The sequence below is a fragment of the Mchenga conophoros genome, linkage group LG23 (assembly GCF_057382185.1).
Source record: "Mchenga conophoros isolate Kocher_MC1m ecotype Shallow Benthic linkage group LG23, M_conophoros_male_GT1.1, whole genome shotgun sequence".
Taxonomy (NCBI): Eukaryota; Metazoa; Chordata; class Actinopteri; order Cichliformes; family Cichlidae; genus Mchenga; species Mchenga conophoros.
This window is the reverse complement of record NC_140547.1, coordinates 51,842,495-51,859,101: the sequence shown is the minus strand read 5'-3', so window position 1 is coordinate 51,859,101 and position 16,607 is coordinate 51,842,495. Positions and strand designations below refer to the sequence as shown.

At 43.0% G+C, this 16,607-nt stretch overlaps 1 protein-coding gene, 12 non-coding genes and 1 pseudogene across 13 annotated transcripts; 7 read left to right on the top strand and 7 right to left on the bottom strand.

Moving 5' to 3' along the window:
• The first annotated feature begins 4,430 nt into the window (after nt 1-4,430).
• LOC146548321 (5S ribosomal RNA) lies at nt 4,431-4,549 on the top strand. The gene has a single exon (XR_014890958.1). It is a non-coding gene; the product is annotated as a 5S ribosomal RNA (ribosomal RNA).
• Nucleotides 4,550-5,375: 826 nt separating this feature from the next.
• LOC146548320 (5S ribosomal RNA) lies at nt 5,376-5,494 on the bottom strand (annotated as a pseudogene).
• A 360-nt stretch (nt 5,495-5,854) lies between these two features.
• On the top strand, nt 5,855-5,973 carry LOC146548319 (5S ribosomal RNA). Its single transcript, XR_014891000.1, has one exon. It is a non-coding gene; the product is annotated as a 5S ribosomal RNA (ribosomal RNA).
• Nucleotides 5,974-6,799: 826 nt separating this feature from the next.
• Nucleotides 6,800-6,918, bottom strand: LOC146548318 (5S ribosomal RNA). Its single transcript, XR_014890955.1, has one exon. It is a non-coding gene; the product is annotated as a 5S ribosomal RNA (ribosomal RNA).
• Nucleotides 6,919-7,278: 360 nt separating this feature from the next.
• Nucleotides 7,279-7,397, top strand: LOC146548317 (5S ribosomal RNA). Its single transcript, XR_014890999.1, has one exon. It is a non-coding gene; the product is annotated as a 5S ribosomal RNA (ribosomal RNA).
• Nucleotides 7,398-8,243: 846 nt separating this feature from the next.
• On the bottom strand, nt 8,244-8,362 carry LOC146548316 (5S ribosomal RNA). Its single transcript, XR_014890954.1, has one exon. It is a non-coding gene; the product is annotated as a 5S ribosomal RNA (ribosomal RNA).
• A 349-nt stretch (nt 8,363-8,711) lies between these two features.
• Nucleotides 8,712-8,830, top strand: LOC146548315 (5S ribosomal RNA). The gene has a single exon (XR_014890998.1). It is a non-coding gene; the product is annotated as a 5S ribosomal RNA (ribosomal RNA).
• Nucleotides 8,831-9,680: 850 nt separating this feature from the next.
• LOC146548314 (5S ribosomal RNA) lies at nt 9,681-9,799 on the bottom strand. The gene has a single exon (XR_014890957.1). It is a non-coding gene; the product is annotated as a 5S ribosomal RNA (ribosomal RNA).
• Nucleotides 9,800-10,148: 349 nt separating this feature from the next.
• On the top strand, nt 10,149-10,267 carry LOC146548313 (5S ribosomal RNA). The gene has a single exon (XR_014890997.1). It is a non-coding gene; the product is annotated as a 5S ribosomal RNA (ribosomal RNA).
• An 847-nt stretch (nt 10,268-11,114) lies between these two features.
• Nucleotides 11,115-11,233, bottom strand: LOC146548312 (5S ribosomal RNA). Its single transcript, XR_014890953.1, has one exon. It is a non-coding gene; the product is annotated as a 5S ribosomal RNA (ribosomal RNA).
• A 360-nt stretch (nt 11,234-11,593) lies between these two features.
• LOC146548311 (5S ribosomal RNA) lies at nt 11,594-11,712 on the top strand. Its single transcript, XR_014890996.1, has one exon. It is a non-coding gene; the product is annotated as a 5S ribosomal RNA (ribosomal RNA).
• Nucleotides 11,713-12,562: 850 nt separating this feature from the next.
• On the bottom strand, nt 12,563-12,681 carry LOC146548310 (5S ribosomal RNA). Its single transcript, XR_014890952.1, has one exon. It is a non-coding gene; the product is annotated as a 5S ribosomal RNA (ribosomal RNA).
• Nucleotides 12,682-13,041: 360 nt separating this feature from the next.
• On the top strand, nt 13,042-13,160 carry LOC146548309 (5S ribosomal RNA). The gene has a single exon (XR_014890995.1). It is a non-coding gene; the product is annotated as a 5S ribosomal RNA (ribosomal RNA).
• A 10-nt stretch (nt 13,161-13,170) lies between these two features.
• On the bottom strand, nt 13,171-16,486 carry LOC146548308 (uncharacterized). The gene is made up of 4 exons (XM_085265958.1): nt 16,127-16,486; nt 15,958-16,023; nt 15,745-15,825; nt 13,171-15,320 (listed from the first exon to the last, which is right to left on the bottom strand). The coding sequence occupies exons 1-4, from the start codon at nt 16,454-16,456 to the stop codon at nt 14,958-14,960; spliced, it is 840 nt and encodes a 279-aa protein (XP_085122084.1). The 5' UTR covers nt 16,457-16,486; the 3' UTR covers nt 13,171-14,957.
• Nucleotides 16,487-16,607: the final 121 nt, after the last annotated feature.

Sequence of the window (16,607 nt, the reverse complement as noted above, 5' to 3'; positions counted from 1 at the left end):
AAGCAACAAAACAACCTGAAGAGCCGGTTGGGAGCCGAAAGAGCCGGCTTTCTAAAAAGAGACGAAAATCCCATCACTAGTTGTGTAATATGCTGGTATTGATATGATCAAAAATGAACTGAGTTGTTTCGTATTCTATAGAAATTGTACATCTAATTAATAACAAGGCTTTCTGCTGATGTTATTAATTAAAAATTTATTGTTTTATTTTTAAGCAACAACTTTTTAGCATGCAATCAGTCCATGCTGTACAGGACAGATTTGTAAACTGTGCATACAAAAATAGACTATTTTACAAAATTGCTCTTTCAACAAATGTAAATCACAGCAGATTTTTTTTGTTGTAGGTGCACTGTCACAACTAGAAATGTGGGGGGAAGTCCTCAAAGTTGAAGGCAGAACAGGAAAATACATGGAAATAACAATTTTCCTTTAAATGGTAAATGGCCTGCATTTTTATAGCGCTTTTCTAGTCCCTAAGGACCCCAAAGCGCTTCACACTACATTCAGTCATTCACCCATTCACACACACAATCACACACTGGCGATGGCAAGCTACATTGTAGCCACAGCTGCCCTGGGGCGCACTGACAGAGCACATCAGTAAAGGTCGATCTGGATACTTGATAACTGTTGGTATAGGTATGACATGAATTTGAATCTCCATTATCACAGGTTTTAATTGGGAGGGAACATGCAGATATACAGGAGGACTATAAACAGCAATTCCTATTGCATACAACTGTTTTAGAAAATACCAACAACACTGTTAATTTATCACTTGCTGGTCTATAGACTTTACAGTGTGGATGGATGGAAAATCCATCTGGCTCCACTCTGGCTGAATTGGTGCTACAAACAACTCTGCGCTCGGCTTTCCTGGCTGTGTGTGGATTTATACTTACACATCCAAATTTTGACCCTATTTTTCTTCCTTTCAGCTGATTGGTCAATTTCATGTCAATCACCAATTAAACAATCCAATCAGAGAACATCTCCAGAAGTTGATTCTGTTCATCTGGACGTAGCATTTTCAGTGGGAGAAAATGCTGCAAGCGCTACGTCCAGATGAACAGAATCAACTTTTGGAGATTTACTTACCTGGATGATTGAGCATGCATCAAGACAATCAGAGAACAGATAGGTTTGGCTGTTGGAGGGCTGCATTACGGAGCTTCAGGTCCTGGAAGAATAAATTCCCTTTTAGAAGTATAGAGTAAGTGTACATTAGTTTCATTTTAATAATTTATCAGCATAGTAACCTACCTTCCCTTTTACATACCAGACCAGCATTTTTCTTCATTAGCACGAAGGAAAACAGTCTGTGCGTGTCAGAGTTCTGTGGTTTTTGTGTCACAGGGCTTATAATATGTGTAAAAATCTGGCCAGGGACCATCACATCACACTGCTATCATATTTTTCTGTTGCTATCATGTTTCTTTTCTGAGATGTTGTTACTTTTATGACAGATGTAATGAGAAATCTTCCAGAAAGTTAAATTTTTTTATTCTATTCAAATATTTGATTCTGATAACAGATAAAGATTTTTTTTTTTTACTTTTGTTCTGCTATTTCATAGTTTATACAAATTTTGGCCAATTCCTATTTATTTTAACCCTTTAGCCCCCAAAAAGTCGCCAGCGACAGGTTTTTCCAAACCTGTCTCGTCAAACCTGAGCTCTGCCAGGGGCCCAACACGCCTGGACTTTTAGAAGAAAAGAGATGTCCGAAAATAAACCACAGGGTCAAATACTTAATTTTGTTCAGTGTTTTAGAGTTATTAATTTGAATTGACTAATTTAAATATTTTATTCATGTACATTTTGATTGCCTTTAGTAAAAATGGCAAAATTTCAATTTCTTTTTTCTTTCTGTTATTAATCCTTGATTACATTCATATAGTATACAGTAGAGGAAAAAACCTACCAGACCTACCAGTTATCCTGCGTAACATTATTGGGGATAAAGGGTTAAGGAAGCGCAATTAATTTTTTTAGTTTAGCTTGTGTTTACTACCATTTTTTTTTTTATCACCACACAGTAAACATTAAGTAATATGTAAAGTGTCCATTTATCCTCCATTCCGGTCCATTATCTTAAGCTTAGGCTGCTGCCCCTCGACCCAATCCGGTACTAAGTAGAGAGGCCCAGACTTCGCTCTCTCCAGGCACTTGGCCCAGCTCTTCCGGGGGAATCCCAAGGCATTCCCAGGCCAGCCGAAAAACATAGTCCCTCCAGCATGTCCTGGGTGTTCTGGGTCTCTTCCTGGTGGGACGTGCCCAAAACACCTCACCAGGGAGGCATCCTAACCAGATGCCAGTATCTAATCTGTCCTTTTTGTATGTTCCCCTCAGGTTGCCATGGTAGCAGATACAGGAGAAACAAGTGTAGACGATGCCACAAGAAGGATGATGAAATTCCTCATATCACCTGAGCTGGCTGTGGAGTACAACATGCTTGGCCGACATGGGGAAAAAAAGTTCAGAGATTTGCGTCTTTTTAATGTTGTGTATGGTAAGTTAGTTTCACTTGAGACATTTGAACTTTAGAAAACTAAACTTTTTTAATAAAGTGTTTGAAAGTGTAACTGAGATTGGTTATCATGCAATTTGTATATATTTTTTGAGGCAATAAAGTGAAATAAACATTGTTCTTTGAAAATCATCACCAAATGAAGTAAGCTAAGATTAACTTTACTTTGGCTTGCCCGTTTTTCTTCTTCTTCATTTGCAGAGGCACTGAAGAATTATTTAACATCAAAAGTCAACTTGCAAGAAGCAGAGAAGGCTCTGTCCAAGTGGTTCAGTGGAGCTAAAGACAGAGGAGGACCGAGGGCTGCAAGGGTTCAAAATAGACTTACGGCTCTGTAAAAAAACAAACCCTGCTGATTCAAGATAAGCTTTTGAGTTTTCCATCTGACTTTTTCCCCATGTTGCTACAGTTCCAAATATCTAAGGAATTTTGCTGTAGTTTGACATTTCTAGTTTTTAAACGTTTACGCACTTTGGAATACAGTTACGTAAAATCACAGTTGTTGGACAAAATAAATGTGAAAAATGTTGTTTTGTGTACCCTCGTGATTTTTGAAATGGTTTTATTTACAAACTAGATTTTGTTTGCGGTCAGCTTTAATATATTTGGTGTCTTTGTGTCACAGAACCCGTATTAGCCGTCTGAAAAATTGATTTTGTGACTGTTTTACTACATGGGGCCCACTCAGTGCCAGAACTTAGTCAATTCAAACTAGAAATAAGATGCAAATACAGAACCCACTGCTAATGCCATTCCAACTTTTTAGCTCATGTTTTCCTCATGTTGTACCCACTAAGAACTTGAAAAATGGGGCCTAGGTGGGTTTCAGTGTACTTTGCCCAGTTGGGGTCCATTTAGTTCCCAGATTTTACCTATATAACACCGAGATGGGCTTATAAAATGGGGCCATTATGGAACCCGCGGACAATCCCACTTAAAACCCACTTTTTAGCCTATGTGGTGCCCACATGGTACCCACAAAAACTTGAAAGATGGGGCCTAGGTGGGTTTCTGTGTACTTTGCCCAGTTGGGGTCCATCTAGTTCCCAGATTTTACCAATATAATACCGAGATGGGCTTATTAAATGGGGCCATTATGGAACCCGCGGACAATCCCACTTAAAACCCACTTTTTAGCCTATGTGGTGCCCACATGGTACCCACAAAAAACTTGAAAGATGGGGCCCAGGTGGGTTTCTGTGTACTTTGCCCAGTTGGGGCACATTTAGTTCCCAGATTTTACCAATATAACACCGAGATGGGCTTATAAAATGGGGCCATTATGGAACCTGCGGACAATCCCACTTAAAACCCACTTTTTAGCCTATGTGGTGCCTACATGGTACCCACAAAAACTTGAAAGATGGGGCCTAGGTGGGTTTCTGTGTACTTTTCCCAGTTGGGGCCCATTTAGTTCCCAGATTTTCCTAACATAACACCTATATGGGCATTTAATATGGGGCCATTACGGAACCCCCGGACAATCCTATATGGGGCCCATTTTTCAGCCCATTTCCAAACCATATGGGCCCCACATATAAATGTTGGCTGGGAAACAGCCTCTTTATACATGCTGTGATGACACAGTCATGCTTACGTTTTTTTAATGTCCTGTATATAAGTTGAATTGTCCAAAGCACAAAAATGTTGCACTTCCAAATGGTCCTAACACACTGTGTGCTCTGTGTCACTTTAACACTGTGCTGTGAGAAACGAACATGTGTTATTATGGTGACGTTACCGCGGGAAAAGCATTTTTGCAGCTCAGCGTTGAAGCTGCAGTTCGCAAAAAAGGTTTGCATGTTTTCCCTGTAACATGTGAAGCTTAGCACAATACTATATTTTGAAGTGTGTGACATTTGCCAAGTATAAAAGGTCTTTTATAGCGGGCTTCTCTCGCTTACGGCCATACCACCCTGAACACGCCCGATCTCGTCTGATCTCAGAAGCTAAGCAGGGTCGGGCCTGGTCAGTACTTGGATGCGAGACCGCCTGAGAATACCAGGTGCTGTAAGCTTTTGCACTTCCACACACAAACTGCAGAGGGCGCCGCTGCTCACTCAGTGGAGGCAGCTTCAGGAAAAGCTTCATGACAACGCTCCTCATTGCATTTCGCTTTTGTGCAAAACAAAAAAAACAACAACAACCAAATATTTAGGAAATACACAAACTTATTTATTCTGTAAATGTACAAAATCTCTGTGGCTAGTCCGTCTGGCCTCAGTCGAGACGAACTTGTTAACCTTGTAGTTTGCAGCGGGCGCAGTGTCAACCTGACACCCATGTGCAACCAGTTTGAACTCTTATTGGAGTACTGAATAAATGCGCATCAGTGTGCTACCCTGAGCAGGGAACACGATATCATGGAGTTTCTAACACGGAGCAAGGTGAAGGTGACGCTACTATGCAGGACCGCCCCTGCTCAGCTTCAGAGATCAGATGAGAACAGGCTGGTATGGCCGTAAGTGAGAGGCTTCCTCGACAACGGGGGTCATGTAGATACTGTAACCCATTTATTGGGATTTAAAAAACAATTTAGAGTGAAGGATATTGATTAGTTTCTACTTTTTTTAATAGCTGCACATGACAACACAGTTATAATGCATACTTAATGCTGCAATATTCACGTCATAAACAATTGTGAGTCTTTGCACAAAAACATCTACAGGTGCTCTGTGCATGTACAGAGATATTGATGTAACGCTTGAAGAATTTGACATTACTACATGAGCGGAAGAGCTCTTTGCGCAAGACTCACTAACCATCCTATTGGAAAATGAGCTTAAAGAGTGCCTCACATCCGTTTCAACATTTAAACTGTCATTTGTGTGTTGAAGTGCAAAAGCTTACGGCACCTGGTATTCCCAGGCGGTCTGCCATCCAAGTACTGACCAGGCCCGACCCAGCTTGGCTTCCGAGATCAGACGAGTTCGGGAGTGTTCAGGGTGGCGTGGCCGTAAGCGAGGGACTGCTTCACAAACAGCCTCTTTATACATGCTGTGATGACACAGTCATGCTTACGTTTTTTTAATGTCCTGTATATAAGTTGAATTGTCCAAAGCACAAAAATGTTGCACTTCCAAATGGTCCTAACACACTGTGTGCTCTGTGTCACTTTAACACTGTGCTGTGAGAAACGAACATGTGTTATTATGGTGACGTTACCGCGGGAAAAGCATTTTTGCAGCTCAGCGTTGAAGCTGCAGTTCGCAAAAAAGGTTTGCATGTTTTCCCTGTAACATGTGAAGCTTAGCACAATACTATATTTTGAAGTGTGTGACATTTGCCAAGTATAAAAGGTCTTTTATAGCCGGCTTCTCTCGCTTACGGCCATACCACCCTGAACACGCCCGATCTCGTCTGATCTCGGAAGCTAAGCAGGGTCGGGCCTGGTCAGTACTTGGATGGGAGACCGCCTGGGAATACCAGGTGCTGTAAGCTTTTGCACTTCCACACACAAACTGCAGAGGGCGCCGCTGCTCACTCAGTGGAGGCAGCTTCAGGAAAAGCTTCATGACAACGCTCCTCATTGCATTTCGCTTTTGTGCAAAACAAAAAAAACAACAACAACCAAATATTTAGGAAATACACAAACTTATTTATTCTGTAAATGTACAAAATCTCTGTGGCTAGTCCGTCTGGCCTCAGTCGAGACGAACTTGTTAACCTTGTAGTTTGCAGCGGGCGCAGTGTCAACCTGACACCCATGTGCAACCAGTTTGAACTCTTATTGGAGTACTGAATAAATGCGCATCAGTGTGCTACCCTGAGCAGGGAACACGATATCATGGAGTTTCTAACACGGAGCAAGGTGAAGGTGACGCTACTATGCAGGACCGCCCCTGCTCAGCTTCAGAGATCAGATGAGAACAGGCTGGTATGGCCGTAAGTGAGAGGCTTCCTCGACAACGGGGGTCATGTAGATACTGTAACCCATTTATTGGGATTTAAAAAACAATTTAGAGTGAAGGATATTGATTAGTTTCTACTTTTTTTAATAGCTGCACATGACAACACAGTTATAATGCATACTTAATGCTGCAATATTCACGTCATAAACAATTGTGAGTCTTTGCACAAAAACATCTACAGGTGCTCTGTGCATGTACAGTGATATTGATGTAACGCTTGAAGAATTTGACATTACTACATGAGCGGAAGAGCTCTTTGCGCAAGACTCACTAACCATCCTATTGGAAAATGAGCTTAAAGAGTGCCTCACATCCGTTTCAACATTTAAACTGTCATTTGTGTGTTGAAGTGCAAAAGCTTACGGCACCTGGTATTCCCAGGCGGTCTCCCATCCAAGTACTGACCAGGCCCGACCCAGCTTGGCTTCCGAGATCAGACGAGATCGGGCGTGTTCAGGGTGGCGTGGCCGTAAGCGAGGGACTGCTTCACAAACAGCCTCTTTATACATGCTGTGATGACACAGTCATGCTTACGTTTTTTTAATGTCCTGTATATAAGTTGAATTGTCCAAAGCACAAAAATGTTGCACTTCCAAATGGTCCTAACACACTGTGTGCTCTGTGTCACTTTAACACTGTGCTGTGAGAAAGGAACATGTGTTATTATGGTGACGTTACCGCGGGAAAAGCATTTTTGCAGCTCAGCGTTGAAGCTGCAGTTCGCAAAAAAGGTTTGCATGTTTTCCCTGTAACATGTGAAGCTTAGCACAATACTATATTTTAAAGTGCGTGACATTTGCCAAGTATAAAAGGTCTTTTATAGCCGGCTTCTCTCGCTTACGGCCATACCACCCTGAACACGCCCGATCTCGTCTGATCTCGGAAGCTAAGCAGGGTCGGGCCTGGTCAGTACTTGGATGGGAGACCGCCTGGGAATACCAGGTGCTGTAAGCTTTTGCACTTCCACACACAAACTGCAGAGGGCGCCGCTGCTCACTCAGTGGAGGCAGCTTCAGGAAAAGCTTCATGACAACGCTCCTCATTGCATTTCGCTTTTGTGCAAAACAAAAAAACAACAACAACAAAATATTTAGGAAATACACAAACTTATTTATTCTGTAAATGTACAAAATCTCTGTGGCTAGTCCGTCTGGCCTCAGTCCAGAGGAACTTGTTAACCTTGTAGTTTGCAGCGGGCGCAGTGTCAGCCTGACACCCATGTGCAACCAGTTTGAACTCTTATTGGCTGCCGACTGCGGTCCCGAAGAGTACTGAATAAATGCGCATCAGTGTGCTACCCTGAGCAGGGAACACGATATCATGGAGTTTCTAACACGGAGCAAGGTGAAGGTGACGCTACTATGCAGGACCGCCCCTGCTCAGCTTCAGAGATCAGATGAGAACAGGCTGGTATGGCCGTAAGTGAGAGGCTTCCTCGACAACGGGGGTCATGTAGATACTGTAACCCATTTATTGGGATTTAAAAAACAATTTAGAGTGAAGGATATTGATTAGTTTCTACTTTTTTTAATAGCTGCACATGACAACACAGTTATAATGCATACTTAATGCTGCAATATTCACGTCATAAACAATTGTGAGTCTTTGCACAAAAACATCTACAGGTGCTCTGTGCATGTACAGTGATATTGATGTAACGCTTGAAGAATTTGACATTACTACATGAGCGGAAGAGCTCTTTGCGCAAGACTCACTAACCATCCTATTGGAAAATGAGCTTAAAGAGTGCCTCACATCCGTTTCAACATTTAAACTGTCATTTGTGTGTTGAAGTGCAAAAGCTTACGGCACCTGGTATTCCCAGGCGGTCTCCCATCCAAGTACTGACCAGGCCCGACCCAGCTTGGCTTCCGAGATCAGACGAGATCGGGCGTGTTCAGGGTGGCGTGGCCGTAAGCGAGGGACTGCTTCACAAACAGCCTCTTTATACATGCTGTGATGACACAGTCATGCTTACGTTTTTTTAATGTCCTGTATATAAGTTGAATTGTCCAAAGCACAAAAATGTTGCACTTCCAAATGGTCCTAACACACTGTGTGCTCTGTGTCACTTTAACACTGTGCTGTGAGAAACGAACATGTGTTATTACCGCGGGAAAAGCATTTTTGCAGCTCAGCGTTGAAGCTGCAGTTCGCAAAAAAGGTTTGCATGTTTTCCCTGTAACATGTGAAGCTTAGCACAATACTATATTTTAAAGTGCGTGACATTTGCCAAGTATAAAAGGTCTTTTATAGCGGGCTTCTCTCGCTTACGGCCATACCACCCTGAACACGCCCGATCTCGTCTGATCTCGGAAGCTAAGCAGGGTCGGGCCTGGTCAGTACTTGGATGGGAGACCGCCTGGGAATACCAGGTGCTGTAAGCTTTTGCACTTACACACACAAACTGCAGAGGGCGCCGCTGCTCACTCAGTGGAGGCAGCTTCAGGAAAAGCTTCATGACAACGCTCCTCATTGCATTTCGCTTTTGTGCAAAACAAAAAAAACAACAACAACCAAATATTTAGGAAATACACAAACTTATTTATTCTGTAAATGTACAAAATCTCTGTGGCTAGTCCGTCTGGCCTCAGTCGAGAGGAACTTGTTAACCTTGTAGTGTGCAGCGGGCGCAGTGTCAACCTGACACCCATGTGCAACCAGTTTGAACTCTTATTGGCTGCCGACTGCGGTCCCGAAGAGTACTGAATAAATGCGCATCAGTGTGCTACCCTGAGCAGGGAACACGATATCATGGAGTTTCTAACACGGAGCAAGGTGAAGGTGACGCTACTATGCAGGACCGCCCCTGCTCAGCTTCAGAGATCAGATGAGAACAGGCTGGTATGGCCATAAGTGAGAGGCTTCCTCGACAACGGGGGTCATGTAGATACTGTAACCCATTTATTGGGATTTAAAAAACAATTTAGAGTGAAGGATATTGATTAGTTTCTACTTTTATTTTTAATAGCTGCACATGACAACACAGTTATAATGCATACTTAATGCTGTAATATTCACGTCATAAACAATTGTGAGTCTTTGCACAAAAACATCTACAGGTGCTCTGTGCATGTACAGTGATATTGATGTAACGCTTGAAGAATTTGACATTACTACATGAGCGGAAGAGCTCTTTGCGCAAGACTCACTAACCATCCTATTGGAAAATGAGCTTAAAGAGTGCCTCACATCCGTTTCAACATTTAAACTGTCATTTGTGTGTTGAAGTGCAAAAACTTACGGCACCTGGTATTCCCAGGCGGTCTCCCATCCAAGTACTGACCAGGCCCGACCCAGCTTGGCTTCCGAGATCAGACGAGATCGGGCGTGTTCAGGGTGGCGTGGCCGTAAGCGAGGGACTGCTTCACAAACAGCCTCTTTATACATGCTGTGATGACACAGTCATGCTTACGTTTTTTTAATGTCCTGTATATAAGTTGAATTGTCCAAAGCACAAAAATGTTGCACTTCCAAATGGTCCTAACACACTGTGTGCTCTGTGTCACTTTAACACTGTGCTGTGAGAAACGAACATGTGTTATTACCGCGGGAAAAGCATTTTTGCAGCTCAGCGTTGAAGCTGCAGTTCGCAAAAAAGGTTTGCATGTTTTCCCTGTAACATGTGAAGCTTAGCACAATACTATATTTTAAAGTGCGTGACATTTGCCAAGTATAAAAGGTCTTTTATAGCCGGCTTCTCTCGCTTACGGCCATACCACCCTGAACACGCCCGATCTCGTCTGATCTCGGAAGCTAAGCAGGGTCGGGCCTGGTCAGTACTTGGATGGGAGACCGCCTGGGAATACCAGGTGCTGTAAGCTTTTGCACTTCCACACACAAACTGCAGAGGGCGCCGCTGCTCACTCAGTGGAGGCAGCTTCAGGAAAAGCTTCATGACAACGCTCCTCATTGCATTTCGCTTTTGTGCAAAACAAAAAAAACAACAACAACCAAATATTTAGGAAATACACAAACTTATTTATTCTGTAAATGTACAAAATCTCTGTGGCTAGTCCGTCTGGCCTCAGTCGAGAGGAACTTGTTAACCTTGTAGTGTGCAGCGGGCGCAGTGTCAACCTGACACCCATGTGCAACCAGTTTGAACTCTTATTGGCTGCCGACTGCGGTCCCGAAGAGTACTGAATAAATGCGCATCAGTGTGCTACCCTGAGCAGGGAACACGATATCATGGAGTTTCTAACACGGAGCAAGGTGAAGGTGACGCTACTATGCAGGACCGCCCCTGCTCAGCTTCAGAGATCAGATGAGAACAGGCTGGTATGGCCATAAGTGAGAGGCTTCCTCGACAACGGGGGTCATGTAGATACTGTAACCCATTTATTGGGATTTAAAAAACAATTTAGAGTGAAGGATATTGATTAGTTTCTACTTTTTTTAATAGCTGCACATGACAACACAGTTATAATGCATACTTAATGCTGCAATATTCACGTCATAAACAATTGTGAGTCTTTGCACAAAAACATCTACAGGTGCTCTGTGCATGTACAGTGATATTGATGTAACGCTTGAAGAATTTGACATTACTACATGAGCGGAAGAGCTCTTTGCGCAAGACTCACTAACCATCCTATTGGAAAATGAGCTTAAAGAGTGCCTCACATCCGTTTCAACATTTAAACTGTCATTTGTGTGTTGAAGTGCAAAAGCTTACGGCACCTGGTATTCCCAGGCGGTCTCCCATCCAAGTACTGACCAGGCCCGACCCAGCTTGGCTTCCGAGATCAGACGAGATCGGGCGTGTTCAGGGTGGCGTGGCCGTAAGCGAGGGACTGCTTCACAAACAGCCTCTTTATACATGCTGTGATGACACAGTCATGCTTACGTTTTTTTAATGTCCTGTATATAAGTTGAATTGTCCAAAGCACAAAAATGTTGCACTTCCAAATGGTCCTAACACACTGTGTGCTCTGTGTCACTTTAACACTGTGCTGTGAGAAACGAACATGTGTTATTATGGTGACGTTACCGCGGGAAAAGCATTTTTGCAGCTCAGCGTTGAAGCTGCAGTTCGCAAAAAAGGTTTGCATGTTTTCCCTGTAACATGTGAAGCTTAGCACAATACTATATTTTAAAGTGCGTGACATTTGCCAAGTATAAAAGGTCTTTTATAGCGGGCTTCTCTCGCTTACGGCCATACCACCCTGAACACGCCCGATCTCGTCTGATCTCGGAAGCTAAGCAGGGTCGGGCCTGGTCAGTACTTGGATGGGAGACCGCCTGGGAATACCAGGTGCTGTAAGCTTTTGCACTTCCACACACAAACTGCAGAGGGCGCCGCTGCTCACTCAGTGGAGGCAGCTTCAGGAAAAGCTTCATGACAACGCTCCTCATTGCATTTCGCTTTTGTGCAAAACAAAAAAAACAACAACAACCAAATATTTAGGAAATACACAAACTTATTTATTCTGTAAATGTACAAAATCTCTGTGGCTAGTCCGTCTGGCCTCAGTCGAGAGGAACTTGTTAACCTTGTAGTTTGCAGCGGGCGCAGTGTCAACCTGACACCCATGTGCAACCAGTTTGAACTCTTATTGGCTGCCGACTGCGGTCCCGAAGAGTACTGAATAAATGCGCATCAGTGTGCTACCCTGAGCAGGGAACACGATATCATGGAGTTTCTAACACGGAGCAAGGTGAAGGTGACGCTACTATGCAGGACCGCCCCTGCTCAGCTTCAGAGATCAGATGAGAACAGGCTGGTATGGCCATAAATGAGAGGCTTCCTCGACAACGGGGGTCATGTAGATACTGTAACCCATTTATTGGGATTTAAAAAACAATTTAGAGTGAAGGATATTGATTAGTTTCTACTTTTATTTTTAATAGCTGCACATGACAACACAGTTATAATGCATACTTAATGCTGCAATATTCACGTCATAAACAATTGTGAGTCTTTGCACAAAAACATCTACAGGTGCTCTGTGCATGTACAGTGATATTGATGTAACGCTTGAAGAATTTGACATTACTACATGAGCGGAAGAGCTCTTTGCGCAAGACTCACTAACCATCCTATTGGAAAATGAGCTTAAAGAGTGCCTCACATCCGTTTCAACATTTAAACTGTCATTTGTGTGTTGAAGTGCAAAAGCTTACGGCACCTGGTATTCCCAGGCGGTCTCCCATCCAAGTACTGACCAGGCCCGACCCAGCTTGGCTTCCGAGATCAGACGAGATCGGGCGTGTTCAGGGTGGCGTGGCCGTAAGCGAGGGACTGCTTCACAAACAGCCTCTTTATACATGCTGTGATGACACAGTCATGCTTACGTTTTTTTAATGTCCTGTATATAAGTTGAATTGTCCAAAGCACAAAAATGTTGCACTTCCAAATGGTCCTAACACACTGTGTGCTCTGTGTCACTTTAACACTGTGCTGTGAGAAAGGAACATGTGTTATTATGGTGACGTTACCGCGGGAAAAGCATTTTTGCAGCTCAGCGTTGAAGCTGCAGTTCGCAAAAAAGGTTTGCATGTTTTCCCTGTAACATGTGAAGCTTAGCACAATACTATATTTTAAAGTGCGTGACATTTGCCAAGTATAAAAGGTCTTTTATAGCCGGCTTCTCTCGCTTACGGCCATACCACCCTGAACACGCCCGATCTCGTCTGATCTCGGAAGCTAAGCAGGGTCGGGCCTGGTCAGTACTTGGATGGGAGACCGCCTGGGAATACCAGGTGCTGTAAGCTTTTGCACTTCCACACACAAACTGCAGAGGGCGCCGCTGCTCACTCAGTGGAGGCAGCTTCAGGAAAAGCTTCATGACAACGCTCCTCATTGCATTTCGCTTTTGTGCAAAACAAAAAAACAACAACAACAAAATATTTAGGAAATACACAAACTTATTTATTCTGTAAATGTACAAAATCTCTGTGGCTAGTCCGTCTGGCCTCAGTCAAGAGGAACTTGTTAACCTTGTAGTGTGCAGCGGGCGCAGTGTCAACCTGACACCCATGTGCAACCAGTTTGAACTCTTATTGGCTGCCGACTGCGGTCCCGAAGAGCACTGAATAAATGCGCATCAGTGTGCTACCCTGAGCAGGGAACACGATATCATGGAGTTTCTAACACGGAGCAAGGTGAAGGTGACGCTACTATGCAGGACCGCCCCTGCTCAGCTTCAGAGATCAGATGAGAACAGGCTGGTATGGCCGTGACGCTACTATCCAGACTACTGCAAGACCAAAACCAGCTTAATAAAGCTATTTTAACAGCAGGCCTCATGGGTTTTAACTGCAAACTTGACTTTGTAGTCTCAAACAACAGAATCCAGAAACGACACCGATATCTAATAACTGTAATAATTCGAGACTTTAAAACAAGAAGTTTTAGGGACTTCAGTTTCAAAATGGCTATTCTTGTTTCTCCCAGAGTGAGAAAAGCATCACATCTACTCTTCCATTCAGCTGAGTGATTCCTACAAATCTTAATATTCATTACATTATATGTAGATGACTGGCTGGATTTGAACAGTTCATTGTAAAAGGCAGAACAGTATTTTGCTATTAATTTAGGATATGTAATCACACTATTAACAATAGGTTTATGAATGGAATTGAACTGTTCCTGTTGCTTTTTCAGATTTAAAAAAAAAGAAAGAAATAAGCTGTGCATTGTTCTCCTTTTTCTAACAGCTGTCTGCTAGCTCTCACATTATGAGACATAAATCATTAGCAATTTCACAGAGATGTGCACATGTTAAATTACTGCTCTAATTACTAAGAAATCGGGCTGTTTCAAATTTAAAAATTTTGCAGTAAACAAATTGTTTTCTGTAGTTTCTTGAAAGGAAAAGTGGGAAGCTAATTTCTTTATACGAGCAATACTACCCTGATTTTCATTAGGCTTTAAACGTACATTCAACAAAGTCTCGACATTAAAGACGACTTGTTGGGCCAGAGCAGTCAGCTATTATCGGACTGGCGCTGTGGAAAAACACCAGTGACCATGATCAAGATACACTTGCCAGTGTTATGGTGTGTACAGTGTAGTAACAGTGCTCTTTCCCGTTGTCTATGCAAACTACAAAGAGCTGCGACATCCTGGTAACTCTTGTCTTGCTTCTCATCATCGTCACAGTATTAGTTCCTAAATCAAAGTCAGTCTTCTAGTGTACCAGACAAACAAAGCACATAATTATAAATAAAAGTTCAAAGATTTTATAAATATACACTACATATTTAATATAAACATATAATATATACATTTGTGCTATACTAATTCCTGTATTTTTGTAATAAGGCTATTGTGGGACTTGGCGGATGTATGTGCACACGTATAAACTAAACACTTGACAACTATAAAAATGTCCTGAAACTGTCAGCAACAGTGTAGCGAGCGCACACTTCACAGCATGCTGTCAGAGAAACTCTCAGCTTCTCTCTACGAGCCTCACAGACAAAAGCAGAAGATGGAAGCAAAGATTTTATGATATTAAGAACAACGCGTAAGAATGGATGAAAAAAAAGAACAACAAAGACGTGTCATCAGGTTTTCTTGTTGTCATTTGTTGTTTGCAGCTCGAAAGCTTGTTGACGGAAGTTGCTCAACAGCGCCATCACCTGTGCCATGGCATCTGCCCGCATTTTGTCCGGCAATGTCCGCAGCCCCTTTGCGACCACGATTCCAAAGTAGTGCGATTCGTCCAGCTCATCCCCTTGCACAGCACACATGTCACGTAATGCTGCCATTTTGGAGCAGTCCGTTAGCAGGTCTTTTATGGAGGTGGTGGCGTGGTCCTCATCGTGTTCCTTCCTTTTATTAGGCCGGCTTTGTGGGGTCGGGGTGATGCAGCGCCGCGTCGGGCTGCCCTCGGACCTGGAGGGGCTCGGCAGAGTCGACTCCATCAACTGCAACGAAACAGAATGGGAAATTACTAGTCAAGGAAGCATCATCAAGCAGTTATTAACCTTACCATAATGACTGCATTGTATGGACCACATCTCCTCCTCAGTGGGTGAAGATGAATTTGCAGAAACATATCTGACATGAGGCAATTATTAATAACTTTTTCCAAAAAATAATTCTTTTAATTTCCACATATATTATGTTTATTTCATCATCACCTTGTCAATGTAATGTTACATTCTCCATTTGTGTATGTGTATATTCCCATTTTTTCCATATGTAAATATGGTTCTGTTAAGTGTTTATAAGCAACCAAGTTTTTGTCATCTGATTATACACAGTGCTATAACAAATATATTTAAAATAGCATAATAGATGAACCACACATGTCTGTGCCAGTCAGGCTAGTCCTGTAAAAGCTCTTACTTGTATTTCGCCTCCCTGGCTGCTGTTGTGTGGTGACGGTCCAGGGGATGCTGCAGCTGAACTCTGGGATTTATCGGGATACTAAAGGAAAAAAGCACCAGTGTAAAAATACTGAGATTCAGTAACACCACCAAACACTTCCGCTATGACTGTACATAGCTAAACATACAGGTGAAGGGCATCAAAACATCACACACAAACAGGAACACTTACAGGGTTAGCCATGTCTTCCAGCACCTGGGCCGGCGCTGCGGGGGAGGATGAGAAGTCTTCGGGACTCTATTAAGGACACATGAACTGTAAAAAACCCAAACCTTCTTATAGTTTGTTTATTTTTATTTATTTATTTTTCTGCACAGCTGGAAGTTATTGCGTCTCGTACCTCTATTGTGTACCTCGTCACGGCATTCCTGTGTTTCACGTACCCGTCCAGCCACGACAGGGACTTCAGCAGCGGAGGGGTTCTCGCTGGTCTCGCTGGCTGGCTGCTTTTGCTGTTGAACTTTTTCTTGGCCCGAACATACCTGTCCCGAAGTTGCTTCCACTTCTCGCGGCATTTGTCCGGCTCTGTCTGGAGGGCGGCTGCTATTTCTTGCCACGACTTGATGCTAACGTGCGGGTTCTTGTAATACTTGTGTCCAGGGTCATAAAGGTTGTGGTGTAACGCAATTTGTTCAGCTAACTGTTCCTCGAAACTTTCGAGCGCCTGCATTTTTGTCCACTTCCGTGAAGCTTTTCTCTTTCCCGGGTCAACTCAGTGTTTCAACCAATCAGCATTCGATCTACGTCTAGCGTCATCAACATCGATACGCGCTGTTTTTTTTAAATTATTATTATTATTATTATTATTATTATTATTATTA